Source organism: Oncorhynchus mykiss, chromosome 5, assembly GCF_013265735.2.
Source record: "Oncorhynchus mykiss isolate Arlee chromosome 5, USDA_OmykA_1.1, whole genome shotgun sequence".
Taxonomy (NCBI): Eukaryota; Metazoa; Chordata; class Actinopteri; order Salmoniformes; family Salmonidae; genus Oncorhynchus; species Oncorhynchus mykiss.
This window is the reverse complement of record NC_048569.1, coordinates 41,089,657-41,105,334: the sequence shown is the minus strand read 5'-3', so window position 1 is coordinate 41,105,334 and position 15,678 is coordinate 41,089,657. Positions and strand designations below refer to the sequence as shown.

At 43.3% G+C, this 15,678-nt stretch overlaps 1 protein-coding gene across 1 annotated transcript; it reads left to right on the top strand.

Annotated features, from left to right (window-relative positions):
- The first annotated feature begins 722 nt into the window (after positions 1–722).
- Positions 723–14,846, top strand: LOC110523831 (phosphatidylinositol transfer protein beta isoform). Its single transcript, XM_021602887.2, has 11 exons — positions 723–846; positions 5,032–5,062; positions 8,615–8,760; positions 9,001–9,092; positions 9,240–9,247; positions 9,772–9,930; positions 11,476–11,553; positions 11,740–11,850; positions 11,986–12,108; positions 12,383–12,460; positions 13,226–14,846. Exons 1-10 carry the CDS (start codon positions 827–829, stop codon positions 12,431–12,433), a joined length of 819 nt encoding a protein of 272 aa, XP_021458562.1. The 5' UTR covers positions 723–826; the 3' UTR covers positions 12,434–12,460; positions 13,226–14,846.
- Positions 14,847–15,678: the final 832 nt, after the last annotated feature.

Here is a 15,678-nt window from a genome sequence, read left to right as displayed (position 1 = left end):
CTGAACCCTCAACCATGACATTTATAGTGTGATCTACTTTATACACTATAAAATAAAAATTTGATCAAGCTTGCCATAGGGGTAAGAGATGGAATTAGGTGTGCCTGTGATGATGCTTGTTGAAAGTGAGGACTTGGCTGGTGACATCCTGGTTCTTTAGAGCAAAACCCATATACAGGTTTTGGTTATGGAAATGTAATGATTGTATTACCAATAATATTGAGATAAGTGACATTGGTTTAGAAACGTACTGTCTACCTGTACTGGTATTTGGGATAGTTCTTGTCCAGAGAAACTTCTGGAAACCTTGACATTTTTATGATTCGAACCAGAGATATATAAGATATATATATATATAGATATAACACATAAGACATATTATTGATCACAAATACCAAAATGTATTAATCGTCCCTTCTCCATCGGTCTGTGCTATCCTGAATACTTGGGACGTCCAGTTGATATTTAAAATAAATGGTAAGGGTTAGGGCAGCGTTTTCCAAACTCGGTGCACGTTTAGTTTTTTTCTCCTAACAATATACAGATGCTTCAAATGATCAAAGTTTGCAACTGTGTAGTGGTTGGGCAAAAAACAAAACGTTCAATCCTTAGTGTCACGAGGACCGAGTTCCGCGTAGGAAATCTCAAGGAATCAAAAAAAAAAAAAAGTCGCAAGGAATCTAGATAGCACTGACTCGTCTCCATCCCGGTTCACAAGGTATGCAAGTTCTGACCAATCGGCGACTCCCGTGGGCGGAAACAATTCGTTGTTGATAATTGCTGGTGACGTAGAGAACCTTGCGCAGCCGCAGCCCCGGAGGAGAAGATGGTGCTTATCAAGGAATAGTGAGTTGAAGTATTTAACATATAATTATGTTCAGCAATTTATTGAGTCAACGTGACTGTAATTTGAAATAAGTATTTGCGTATTTGTGGCAGCTGAGAGGATATTGTGAGTGTTTGGGTGGATCAGGATGTGTCTTCACGATACCGGTGTCTAGGCCTAGACAACAGCGATAGCGAGCTAACGTTACCTTTGAATGAATCTGAATGGAGGAAACGAAGTAACTAACGGGGTAGCTATGTGTCTACACCTGTAAAGTTAGCATATAGGTTAGCTGGTTAACACGGTGCCATAAGCTTCGGTCTCGCGAGTGACAGATTATCAAGGTGCCATCTCAGGGGGCTCTGTTAAACAAGACGAGGTACTCAAGACTCCGTCAGTGAGACGTTTCTACGAAATGCAAAATACCATACAACTCAAATGACAGTTAGTGTGCGAGTCGGCACACACTACAATGCTAGTTCGTTAGTTCACTTTTCCAAGTAAATCGTTCACTAGCTAGCATGCAAGCTAACCATCAGCTTGGGTGGCTAAATGACACTTAAGCTAATTACAATTACCTAGCCAGCAACTACCTAGCCCGTTATTTTTAGACCGTGTTGTCAAAGACAGTATCTGTGGTGTTGTGTTCAGTCTATCCGTCTACTCTTTCCTGGCGTAACATGCAACCGGCCGACAGTGTAGAGGCTTTTACCTCAGTCTGACTTTACTTGCAGGGTTTCCCTGATGATTTTGTTAAGCGCTAAATGTTTGCTTGTCTCTTCAGCTGCAGCGGTTTTCATGGCAACCATATATAGCTCGCTACCGGCCTTCAGTTCACTCACACTTGTGTTTGGCTGCATCATCAAGCATTGTAATCAAATGCAAATAAATTATCCTCCCCCGTTGTCTTGCTTGATATAGTGTGAGTCACATCACCGCCAAGCAAGCGCAGTAATGCACTGACAATATTGCTCAATGCTGTAGATGGCCAAGTCATTCCTGACATGCTGGCCAAGTGTGCAGTGACTGTCCTAGTGTTTCATCCAGATTTGATTAGGGCTGTCTAGATTTAAATGGATTAATTCCCCAACAGACCCAGGCTCAAATTGTGTGTGTGTGAAGTCGTTTTGCTCAGGGTGTCATGACATATCCCCTATCGGTTGTCAAGAAAACTAAAGCGGTGCCTATTCCCTTTTAAGGTCTATGGGTGGTGTCTGAACAGTCAGCTCACCAGATATTCCTCAGGTGATCCAGGAATGAATCTACTTGGGACATGACTGAAAGATCAATAAATCTGTTTGCCTTTTCCAAAGGTCTTCCCACAGACAGCTCTGCTTTCCTGTATCATGTTGTATGATGTCTGTGGGAAGTCAGTTACCATAGCTTGGGCTTGTAATTGCTCTACTATGTAGAACCCTTATGGGGTATTTGCAGACCATGCGGTGGACACAGCTGGTTTTGTGTACAGCACACTATCAGAGTAAACTAAACGTGTCTCCTCTTATCCTGGAGTGCACGTGCTGAATCGACTAACTTCAAATAACCTTCTGAACTGAGGACATCATTGTGATTTTTGCAGCCACTCCTTGGATTTTGTTTTGGAAAGATTAGGATTTGACTTATTTCCATATGATTTCAATCACTTTCTGACCGCACTTTCTGTTTGTCGGGGCTCTACAAGGTGTCAAAAGCATTCCACAGGCATGCTGGGCCATGTTGACTCTAATTTTTATTTTTCCTTTATTTAACTAGGCAAGTCAGTTAAGAACACATTCTTATTTTCAATGACGGCCTAGGAACAGTGGGTTACCTGCCTGTTCAGGAGCAGAATGACAGATTTGTACCTTGTCAGCTCGGGGATTTGAACTTGCAACCTTTCGGTTACTAGTCCAACGCTCTAACCACTAGGTTAGAGCCGCCCCAATGCTTCCCACAGTTGTGTTAAGTTTGCTTTATGTCCTTTGGTGGACCATTCTTGATACATACGGGAAACTGTTGAGCATGAAAAACCCAGCAGCTTTGCAGTTCTTGACACAAACGGTGCTCCTGCCACCTTTACTTCCATACCCCTTTCAAAGGCACTTCAATAATTTTCTCTTGCCCATTCACCTTCTGAATGCCACACATACACAATCCATGTGCATTTTTTTTAGGTAACAGACAACATTGCCTCAAGGCTTAAATCCTTCTTTAACCTGTCTCCTCCCCTTCAACTGCACTGATTTTAAAGTGGATTTAACAAGTGACATAAATAAGAGATCATAGCTTTCAACTTGCCATGGAAAGAGCAGGTGTTCCTAATGTTTTGTACACTCAGTGTATGATGTAAAATAGGGTCTAAGCTACATCTTCAGAGGTGTCTGTTGTGCCCACCATCGGTTGAGACACAGCAGGCTCTTGAATACAGGGTGGGTGTCATGTTTTGGCTGATACATTTAACTAAAATGTGAATACTATTGAAATGTCAACTTTCAAATGGTACTACAAAGATGGTTGAAGGCCCACACATCAGAGAATGTTGACTTGAGTGGTTGAGAATATCCATTGTTTTAAACTAATTAATTAAATGAATTAGTCAATCTGCCATAGGAAACGTATTTAAATAGATCATAGACATCCCCATTCAAGTTGACATTTGACTGTAGAAAAAATTTGCCAAATCGTTTTCTATATTCGTGTTTATACTTTCCAATATTCATAAATTAATGTATTTTGATTTATTGAAATCAAAATACTACTCATATTACAGAGAAAGTGGTAAAGCTTCATGACTCCGATTTTAGATTTGTAGCATCTACAGATGAAACATTATGGAGTCTTAAAGGAGGCCTGAGTAAGGCCAAAATGTCATTTAATATGTCAAATATACAGTATGTTAACAATCCTTTCTCCAAAGGACTATTCTATGGATAAAAATATAAACGCTTACAATTTCAAAGATTTGACTGAGTTACAGTTCATATAAGGAAATCTGTCAAATGAAATAAATTCATTATACCCTAACCTATGGATTTCACATGTCTGGGAATACAGATATGCATCTCTTGGTCAAAGATGCCTTTAAAAAAAGGTAGGGGTGTGGATCAGAACCTGTCAGTATCTGGTGTGACCACCATTTGCCTCATGCAACGTGACACATCTCCTTCTCATAGAATTGATCAGGCTATTGATTGTGGAATGTTGTCCCACTCCTCTTCAGTGGCTGTGTAAAGTTGGTGGGAATTGGAACACTTTGTCATACACGTCGATCCAGAGCATCCCAAACTTGCTCAATGGGTGACATGTCTGGTGAGTATGCAGGCCAGAACTGGGACATTTTCAGCTTCCAGGAATTGTGTACAGATCCTTGCGAGATGGGTCCGTGCATTATCATGCTGAAACATGAGGTGATGAATGGCACGAAAGGTGGCTCAATCTCATTACGGTATCTCTGTGCATTCAAATTGCCATCAATACAATTGAATTGTGTTCGTTGTCTGTAGCTTATGCCTGGCCGTGCCATCACCCCACTGCCACCATGGGGCACTCTGTTCACAACGTTGACATCAGCAAACTGCTCGCCCCCACAACGCCATACACGTAGGTGGTCTACGGTTGTGAGGATGGTTGGACGTACTGCCAAATTCTCTCAAATGATGTTGGAGGCGGCATTTGGTAGAGAAATGAACATGAAATTCTCTGGCAACAGCTCTGGTGGACATTCACTGGAAAGTACTGTGTAGGGCAGATGCATCTCTTCATATTCCCAGAACAAGCTGAATGAGTACCCAAATGAAATGTTCAAATCAACTGTGTGGAAAATTGTCCGTTTTTAAAAATGTTAGTTCTTTCCTATTAGAAAATGTTCAGCTCAGTGGTCTGAATGATGAAGAACTGACAAGTCTCACAGTGTGTGGGGTTACTGGAGTTCACTCCTGGCTCTGGTTGAACTCTGCCAAGACAGGCTGAGGCATGGATATGGTTTGGTTTACTGCAAGGGCCCCTTTTAGTCTCTTCGTGTGACACTTTGTGTAACACACACACACACTACATGTTAAGGTTTTAAATGTATGTAAAGTATTTTGTCAGTGATGTCTCGTTCGTTGTGTGTCGGACCCCAGTAAGACTAGATGTCGTCGGCTAATGGGCGTCCTAATAAATCAAAAACACTGGTAGAACATCTTTGTTTTCTTATGTTTCTCTTTATTTCTTTCTCTCTCTTACAGCCGTGTGATCCTACCGATCTCTGTGCAAGAGGTGAGTACCACCATGTCATAGCCCACACAAACAATTGTTATGCTAGTTTCCTGCTTTCATGCATGCAAGTCTACATGTGCTAGTTTCCTGCTTTCATGCATGCAAGTCTACATGTATGAAAGCAGGTCATAATTGGTGTTGGCATTGATAATGCCTTGATAAACTTCGATTTGTTTGTGACAATAGGTGTATCTGTTGCATGTACAGGATGCATCCGGTGTGAAACAGTACGGTGAAATGCTGACTTACAAGCTCTTCCTCAACAATGCAGTGTTTAATATTAAAGGTCAAAATCCAGAATAGGATCTTAAAGAGCACAGAATGTATACTAGGTCAGATGTACAACAAAGAAATAAGATGAGAAGTAAAACATGAGAATGTACGCTATACTGTGTACAAGGTCAGTATCATTTCAATGTGCAGGGATACAGTGGTAGTAGGGGTAGACATGCACATAGGGGCAGGGCCGGCTCTAGCCTTTTGGGGGCCTTAAGCGAGCAAAACATAGTATTGCCCCCCCCCCCCCTTGCCGCCAAAGAGAAATGTACATTTTTAAAGTGAATTTACTACAATTCCACAAATTTTGCCATGCAGCGCAGAGATTTAAAAAAGTTTTAGACCTAATTTTCTGCAATTCTAACTAATTGTTAGCTGTCATGGCTAATTGAGTGACTGTCAGTGACTCGCAAAACAAGATAAAAAAATTGCTGATGCACATCCAAATTTCCAACTTGCACCTTGTCTATTCTAACTCTCAACAGTAAGTGGAGACCCCGTCTGAGTTCCTGAAACTTTTACAATTTTAGGGGGCGGCGTCGTTTGCCTGGAGTCGGCCCTGGGCAGGGGTAACAGTGACTGAGCAGCAGGATTAATAATAATACCAACTAGGTGTGTAAACGTTTAAATGAAATTGGGAAGTTAACGTTAAGAACAAATCTCTGACAGGAAAAACAAAACATCTTTCACACAATTTTTATCACAGTGCTGTTATCACAAAACTACCACTAATAACTCCCGATCTTCATAAAGACAATAACAAAAAATTACATACCTAACGCAACAATGCTGTAACGTTAGTAGGAGATATGCGTCTTTTGAATGTTTGCCACACGTGTATAAAGCTCGTTAAGTTGGAAAAACTTTGGAAACATGCTGAAGTACGGACTGACTGCTGGGAACACGTCTACAACTTCATCAGCAAGCTGTCAAACTATCATAAATAAGTGCCATTCTGCACACTGTTTACCAGTGCAGTCCCATTCGTGTGTTTGTCAGTGACCCAAAGGAAAATCCAACATAGTGTCTTAATAGGGCGTTGGGCCACCAGAACAGCTTCAATGTGCCTTGGTATAGATTCTACAAGTGTCTGGAACTCTTGGAGGGATGCAACACCATTCTTCCATGAGAAATACCATAATTTGGTGTTTTGTTGTTGATGGTAAATGCTGTCTCAGGTGCCGCTCAAGAATAAGTGTTCAATTGTGTTGAGAACTGGTAACTGTGTGTATGTAGAAAAGTGTTGATTTATAATAATGACATTTTATTTCACACCTATTTCTACCTACGCTTAGCTTGTGCATGTGTTCGGTTTAGGTGTTTTGGCGTAAGATTCAGCCAATGACTGCGGTAGATGGAACGTCATTGCCCCCCCCCCCCCAGCGGTCGTACACAATATAACAATTTTCTGCGTTGTGAATTCGAGTGGATTTTTTTATTTTTTTTAACAGAGTGGGGGAGGGGGGGGCAGCAACCTATATCGGATAATGTCTGTTGCATGCCTTTCTTTCCACTGCAGTCTGTTTTGTCACAACATTAATACTCCAGCATGATGAACACATGATGTTCTCCTGAAGCATGTGATGTAGTAGCAGCATATAAAGATTTTTAGTGCAGGTACACAGTGTGACAGCTGTAAAGTCACCACCCTGGAGGGGTCATATATCCTGACAGGGAAGGCCATTTCCCCCTTAGTCAGGTCCTACGGACTGAGGTCAATCACCTCCCTTCCATATAAAGATTAACTTCAGAGCAGGCTGCAGCTCTGAAGGCTTGTAAATGTGTGGTTGTAGTTTCAACTACTGTACACTGAGTGTACAACATGTTCGGAATGACTGCTCTTTCAAAGACAGACTGACCAGGTGAATCCAGGTGACATCTATGATCCCTTATTGATGTCACCTTTTTAAATCCACTTCAATCCACTTCAAGTGTAGATAAAGGGGAGGATTTTTAAGCCTTGAGACATAGATTGTGTGTAGATGAAAGGGAGGAGACAGGTTAAAGAAGGATATTTAAGCCTTGACACTTCTGTTGTCTGTTACCCAAATACTTAAAAAAAAAAAAATTAAAAAAATAGAGACATGGATTGTGTACGTGTGCCATTGAGGGTGAATGGGCAAGACAAATATTTCCGTGCCTTTGAACGGGGTATGGGTAGTAAGTGGCAGGCGCACCGGGTTTCTCTGCTGCTGCTGGGTTTTTCATGCTCAACAGTTTCCTAAATGTTTCAAGAATGGCCCACCACCCAAATTACATCCAGCCAACTTGACACAACTGTGGGAAGCATTGGAGTCAACATGGGCCAGCATCCCTGTGGAACGCATTCAACACCTTGTAGAGTCCCATCCCCCTGAATAATTGAGGCTGTTCTGAGGGCAAAAGGGGGTGCAACTCAATATTAGGAAGGTGTTCTTAATGTTTTGTACACTCAGTGTATATTCATGATATGGAGTAGTTGGGCTTTATTGATCCCTAGGCAGAGTTGGTATAAAAACCCTTTGTCAAGGTGTTTGCCTGGCTTCCCCATCACCTCTAGATGTGCCCAGGGTATCAAGGGAATCATTAGATTTCACACCTAGGTCTAAAGCCTCACTGGACAAACTATAGCTGATAGTAGAGAAACGGTATCTCCGTGACTGACCCATCCGATGTGAGGATGTGCTGCTGAAAGCCCCCCCCCCCCCCCCCCCATCTTCCTCCCTCCCTCCCTCCCTATCTCTCCCTTGGAATCAATTCAAAACGAGCCAAATACATTGCAGCCAACTAAGGCCCACTGTTCCAGTTTGTCTGAGAATCTCCTTTCCTCCTCTCTTGTCCCTAAAGTGGAACTGTGTGTGTGTTCGGGCCGATGCAGGGGGACAATAGGTCCCTTGTTAGAGAACAATAGGACAGGGTTGCAGAATTGGGCCGGTGACTGTATTGGCCGTCTTTCTGTGGTACTGTCGACGCAACGACACACACTCACAATCTTTTTCTACACACACACACAATGCAGAGCTTTGTGTTTTCCGGCTCCTAGTCCATGAAGTCACAACACCCTTTCTGATATGTATAGAGTTTGTGTGTGTGTAAAATGTCATTAGCTTCCCATATCCTAAACCACTAACCCTTAATGTGGATGGTCATAAACCATATAAACACAACGTCAAATAACATCCCCTTTCAGCCACTAACAGGGACTCTGTCAGTGATTGGCCCAATTGATGTGTGTTAGTGACACTTTGATATTCTGCGTGTATGTGACACATTTCTGTGTTCTTCTCTCTGTTGTAGTACCAAGTCGGTCAGCTGTTCACTGTAGCAGAGGCCAGTAAGAATGAGACGGGGGGAGGAGAGGGCATCGAGGTGCTGATAAATGAACCCTACGAGGACGAGGGAGAGAAGGGACAGTACACGCACAAAGTCTACCATCTAAAGAGGTACACACACACACACACACACACACACCAAATCTGCTACACGCATACAGTATTGGGGTGGTGGATGAGTGTACATGCATATTTTCCTAAGATTTCATTTACACAGGCAGCCCAATTCTGATCTTTTGCCCAGTTACTGATAAAAGAGCTGATCTCAAAAGACCAATTAGTGGAAATGTATTTGAATTGGACTACATGTGTAAACGCAGCCATATGATTGACTCCTGTCTCTCTTGGCAGTAAAGTCCCAGCCTGGTTGAGGTATATTGCACCAGAGGGAGCGTTAGTCTTCCATGAAAAAGCCTGGAACGCCTACCCATTCTGCCGCACCGGTGAGTCCCACAACTCTTGTTTAAACACTCAATTGAGACCAATTCTGATTGGGACTGGCCAACATTGTCACATTTTAATAGTTTTTATTGAAAGTTAACCAATGTTTCCTTCTTTCTTCTATTGCTTGTGTTATCCATCTGCTGCAGTTATAACGGTGAGTAGTGAACTGACCACACACACACACACACACACACACACACACACACCATCATCCCCAGACTCTTGCCATTGTCTGTGTGGGGTAGTGTTGTTGAGACACTCATTCCCGTTAGTGTGCCTTCCGTAGCTTGGTGGCGTGTAGCTAGCTGCGCTGCTAATGCTAGCACGCCAAGGTTTAGTTGGGCAGAAGTTCACTAACCAGACGTGTCGTTTCAGTCCGATCAGTTAATTAGCTTAGCTGTTGGGTTTAAATAGGCCTCCGGCCTCCATTCAAGGCTTTCTCAGCATTAGAGATTCCCATTGGTTCTCTATTTAAGGCATTCTGTAGCTTTCCATTGGCTAACGTTTTAAGGCTACTGTACAGAGGAGGTGTAGTAACTAATCAAACATTTGGAATGGTACACCCAATATGGCTGCTGCCCCGACCCACAGCATCTAGAATTCAGTTAGGAGACTTGATTAAAACATGGGCCAATTTAGATTTTTCTATCCTTTCTTTGCTCACTTCACTCCTTCCAGAACGAGTATATGAAAGATGACTTCCTGATAAAGATTGAGACGTGGCACAAACCTGACATGGGAACGCTGGAAAACGTGCATGACTTGGATGGTCCTACGTGGAAGACAGTGGAGGTAGTCCCCATCGATATCGCAGACAAAGATGTGGTGGCCCATGGGGTGAGTGGACACACACACCTGCTAAACACGTGTATGTGACCAATATTTCTGAATACTTCGAAACAATATTTGAATAAATAGATTTGTCCTATATTGCTCGTCAGACCTGACATGACTACTGGTTCAAGCCGTGAGGTTTTAACCGCTCATCAGCCGTTTGAGATCAGTGACATGAAGATGGCTCTCTTCCCAGGTGGTAAAATAATCTGTCCCAGTACAGCGCCCCTGTCCCAGGCACTGACGGTTATGTCAATGTATTTGTCTCCCCCATGTGGACGAGTTGTGTCACTGCATGTTGACTGGCTGTGTGCCAATCTAATCTTGAACACCCAGAACTAAAATCTTTCTTAATTGCTTCATGCTCGTTTAAGATCTGGGGGAGATGTGTTAGAAAATACACTAACAACGCTACCGAATTCTCACCCCTCTAAACAGAGTCAATCTGGCAGGTCTAAGGCAAGTTTCATGCTCCCGAGTAACGCAGCGGTCTAAGGTACTGCATCTCAGCGCAAGAGGCGTCACTACAGTCCCTGGTTTGAATCCAGGCTGTATCACATCCGGCCGTGATTGGGAGTACCATAGTGCAGCGCACAGTTGGCCCAGCGTCGTCCAGAGTAGGCCGTTTCTGTAAATACGAATTTGTTCTTAACTGGAAATCAGCGGTCCGGAATGAAATTCCTTTTTAGTCGTCGCATCCCACAGTCTGTCAACAGATGTTACTACCATTTTTTTATGTGACGTGCATCTGTCCACGGGATTACTACCAGGCTAGTGTCATCCCTAGCCTGTATCTGCTGTTAGCCTGGCAGTCTCTTCCTGCCTGCCAGAAAATGTGCATGTGCAAGACGCTGTGTAGAAACTCTGATCGACACGTCACCTTACTGACACACTGCTGACGTGACTTGTTGTCTGCGTAATCAGCCTTCCTCCCACCCAAAAGCCACAGTGCAGGATCCCCAAGCACTGTAGTTGAGAGTCGGTATTGGAGTGAGCTTCTCTGTCTGTGGTGGGCCTACCATGTCTGTCTTGTCAGTCTCTCCTGTACAGTACTGACTGAACACTCAGGACAGAGCATGTGCTACAGTAGTGGCTCCTGTACTCCTAACGACATAAGTGGATCAGTGGCAGGGCCACGGCTTAATCTGAGGGTCCATCTGGTGCAGGCGCACACACACACACGCGCGCACACACAGGTCTGACCATTTTTTTTATAATTTTTTAAAATTATTTCTTAATTTTTTTAAAGTGGGGACTAGGGGAGAGCCTGTGGTCGTTTGTGGCATTCCTTCATCATAAGGGAGTTGCGTTGATCTCCCAGTTCCTCAGATCGTCGTACCATCCACACATCTCCTTTTACACAGTAGTATGTGAACCGCGAGAAGTCTGGTAGAGGCTTCATTCTAGATAATATTATCTTCATGTACATTAGTACTCCCTTTTCAATAGTTTCTCTGTGTGCGTGTTCACTCCTGCAGGATTATAATGGGCTGTAATGTGTATATGTTTTCAGTATGCATGTTCTGTAATGTACGTTCTCTCCTACAGGACTATAAACCAGAGGAGGACCCTGCTCTCTTCAAATCGACAAAGACAGGCAGAGGACCACTCTCACCTGAATGGAAGGTACAGGACTAGACTCCCTCCTGCCTTGTCTGTGTTAATTGGTCATGTTGACGTTTGACCTCGTTTAGAACGGCACACGCTTCTCTTGTTTGCGTTGCTGGAAGCTACTGGCCCAAACTCAACATGGTAGAAAATGTCATTTGAAATGTTTCCCTCGTCACCCTTCCTGTGTTTCTCCTCTGACAGAACGATCTGATGAACAAGACAGACTGTCCTAAGATGTGTGCCTACAAACTGGTCACTGTCAAGTTCAAGTGGTGGGGCCTGCAGACCAAAGTAGAGAACTTCATCCAGAAGGTACAACGCTTTTATCTCTCTCTCTATCGCTCTCTAGCCTTTTCACATGACTTTTAGGGCTTCTAATGAGAAAAGACTGATACCTAATATTGTCATCACTCATCTCTCCTACCTCCACCTCTCTCCTTCCTTTAGCAAGAGAAGCGTATTTTCACTAACTTCCATCGCCAGTTGTTCTGTTGGATCGACAACTGGGTGGAGCTGACCATGGCAGACATCCGACGAATGGAAGAGGAGACCAAGAAAGAGCTGGAAGAGGTAATACACAAACGCACAGTTGATGTCTGCCATTGTTTCCTAGGTTTTAGAGAAAGTGCTCATGTTTTTTTTGTGGTGGGGAGACTTATTTGGATGTTTATGATGATGAAGAGGTAACTAACACCTGATTCCAGAGGCATGAAGGGATCAGGAACCACAATAAACAACAAATCACCTCTCTAGGACTGACTGTGACCCTCATTAGGCCTTAACCTTTGACCCTCCTATGGAGGTCTGATTGGTCCAGCTGACAGTTCTGCTCTGCTGCCTTTAGATGCGTGAGAAGGGCACCGTGCGAGGAACCTCGGCAACCTCGGAAGAGTAGCCCCCGCCCCTGTAGGTCAGAGGCTGAGTAAGTTCCCCAGCAGGACACAGGAAATGACATCATCATGGCGTTGTGGACTCATCCCATGCCTGTACTCGTCTTCATTGTATATCTTTCTTTCACCCCCACTCGTTTTTGTTGCTCATCGCCTGTTTGTTTTTTTTTCACTTTTTGCCAGCTGCATGTTGCCAGTCTAATCAAACGTTCTGGGTCAGTCTGTCCTGTCTATGGTGGCTTTGCCTCTGTCTCCATGTGGCTGTCTCATTCTGTTTCTGCCTCTTTCCATCACGCCTGCCTTCCGTTCCGTCTGGCTCTCTCAGCAGTTCTGCTGCACCACTTTCATCCTCCTTTTTCAAACCTTCATTCGTTTTTTTTGTCCACTTTCTAACTAACATGGTGTGTTTTATGTGTGTGGTTCCAGGTGTTGGGGCTGCGCCACTACCCTGTTGCTATCTGCCATCTTTCTGCATGTCATGTTGCCTACATGGGGAATGATCTGTCATGTGGACAGAGAGGATAAGAGTTTTCACTGTGATGGAGATGGGTTGATGTGCTGTAAAGGGGAAATACTATTTTTGTATTTCGTGAAGTGAACATTGGCAGTGTAGCTAGTACATTATATGAACCAGGCAATAGTCATTTGATGGAATGACAAAAGTGGTTCACTCCTCCGTCTCATCACAGACAGACTCTTGTCCTTCAGGGGGTACTGTGGTGACACCCGCATTATTTTAATCTCTCTTGTTCTTTCTCCTTCCTCTCTTGTTCTTTCTCCTTCCTCTCTTGTCCCAGCTGCGTAGGTCAGGTCAGGTTCGAGGCATGACTGCGGCTCACGAGCAGTGAGGTTGACCAACAAAACCCTTCCATGATGATGTTACCATGTCCACAGAGGAGAGGAAGTCTCTGCTCTACTTCCTGTCTCCAATGATTCATATTGGGGGGGGGGGTTGTCCTGATTGGTCAATGTTATTGTACTGACCCTCAATCACATGCCTCCTATTCACACAGAAAAACAAAAGCGGTTTTGCATTTAAAGAAAATTTTTAAACTCTTTGCACAGAAGGTAAAATGTAATTGTTAGTTGATTATAAGACGGGCTTCGTTTGTATCCAGAGACACAGAAAGCCTTTTAAACAGATAAGAATGTTATTTGTTGTTTTACAGTTCTCGGTATGTTATAATTTCCCCAAAAATTGGAATAAGATAATGTATTAACAGGCTTTGGACCAATTTAATTTTTCATGTATTTGTGTTCCCTGTTTTTTATCATACTGTATCTGTCATTCTGCCATTGGTTTCATCTGTGTTTCTTCCCCCTCCCGAGACTACGGTCCGTACAAGCCCTTATCCCAGTTGTAGTGGTCTGCAGACTTGAAACGCGTCCCAAATGGCACCCTATTCCATATAGGGCACCACTTCTGGCCTGAGCGCTGGGTCTGAACGGGGTGCCATTTTGGGATGTAGATGAAGCATTTTAACCCCTGGTCACTGTCCTGTCTGTCTGACAGGTGGTTGGGGAGACAGTTGTTATTTTGTTGATTTGTCCCAGGTCTGTGGCTCTCTCTCGTAGAACGTGATGTTTCTGCATGACTTGATTATCCTTCGCTACCTTATAAGCCAGACACACACACACTCGTGAGTGCATGTGTACAACTGCAACCCACAGTGACTGGGAGTGCATGTGCGTTCGGATGCCTCCGTACTCTGCCGTTAGGGAGTGTGTCCAAACGAGAAAGGGTTAGGATCCTCTGTGGACACAACTATGGCTACGCGTGTGTGTGTGATTAGGATGCTGCTTCTGAGTGGTTTTGGCACAGCTAGGCTTCTCGCTGCTACCTGATCCAGCCTGTTGTAAATTGGCCTTGCGCTGTGGCTGCACCCCTCTCCTGTAAACTAGGGCTTCAATACCAGGGCTGGGGGCCAGGTCTACTTCAACTCAGTCCTTTAAGGACTTCAACCAGAAATTCCAATTTAAACATGTCATTTCTTGGATTGGACTTTCAATGCATTTCCTGAATGGACTCCATTGAAATGGAATTGGCCTCTGGTTTTTAACAAGAGGGCTGGGTTGCCCCAGGGCAACCTAGCTTCTATTTTACCATAACTGATGAAGAGTGTGTGTGTGTATACTGTAAAGGGTTTTGTATATCCTTTTGAACAATTGTAGTTCTGTTTGTCATGCTGTTCTCCCTCCACTCACCACTGTCCCAGGCAGCAACCATCTGTCTAACAGATAAGGGTTGTGATCGAGTGGTTTAGCATACTTCTACATTTCTTGTATGTTTTAGTTTTTTTTTGCTGTGTTTTTGTTGCATTGCTGTCTATTGATCATGTATGTTGCCGTCATTTCCCTTTTTAACGTGTTAAGGTTATAAACATTTCGTCATTATTTTTTTGCCTCGTGCAGCTAAACCAGCTGTATCTAGTACCTCCTTCATGCCCCTTTGCTTTCTGCCTACTTGGAGTCATGTTGTGTGTTAATGACATCGGAGCGAGAGCTAGACTTTGGTGGCTTTAAAAAAAAAAATATATATATATATATATATATATATATATATATATATATATATATATATATATATATATATATATATATATATATATATATATATATATATATATACTTTTAAATATTTGATAGATGATCCCCAGGTCTGCTATACCATTAGTAGGGACAGAAAGACATGGTCCCTGTGACTGTCCAGCTGTCCTGTGGGACTACCAGCCTAGTTCTACTACTGCAGTGTTGACCGTCCTCTGATTTCATATTGACGATGATACATGGTGGTCGGGTCTACTCTAGACGGACCTGTCTTGTCTCCCTGTACTGTAACTATATACAGCAGGACGCTGGCTCAAATGGCGCCCTGTTCCATATATAGTGCACTACTTTTGGCAGGACAATATCGTAAATGGGGTGTTCAGGTGTAAAATATAATCATACTCTTGATTTCAGATCAGCGTGTTGTTCAGACACTGCTTCGAAAGATTCACTTTTCTTTTTCTGCCAATGGCTAAGGTTAGGATTTGGAGAATAATCTGATCCTAGATCTGTGACTGTGGTCATTTGATGTTCCGCCCCCCATGGCTTTCATCAATTCTGCAGTTTGACTGTACATTCACGAAAGTAATACAATGTGTCTGAGGTAATGAATTTCTCTGAAGTACGCAAAGACAATATTTTAGTGCAGATACAGTAAGTAATACGTCCTCCATCGGCGCAATGCTGACCATGTAGCTGCTGC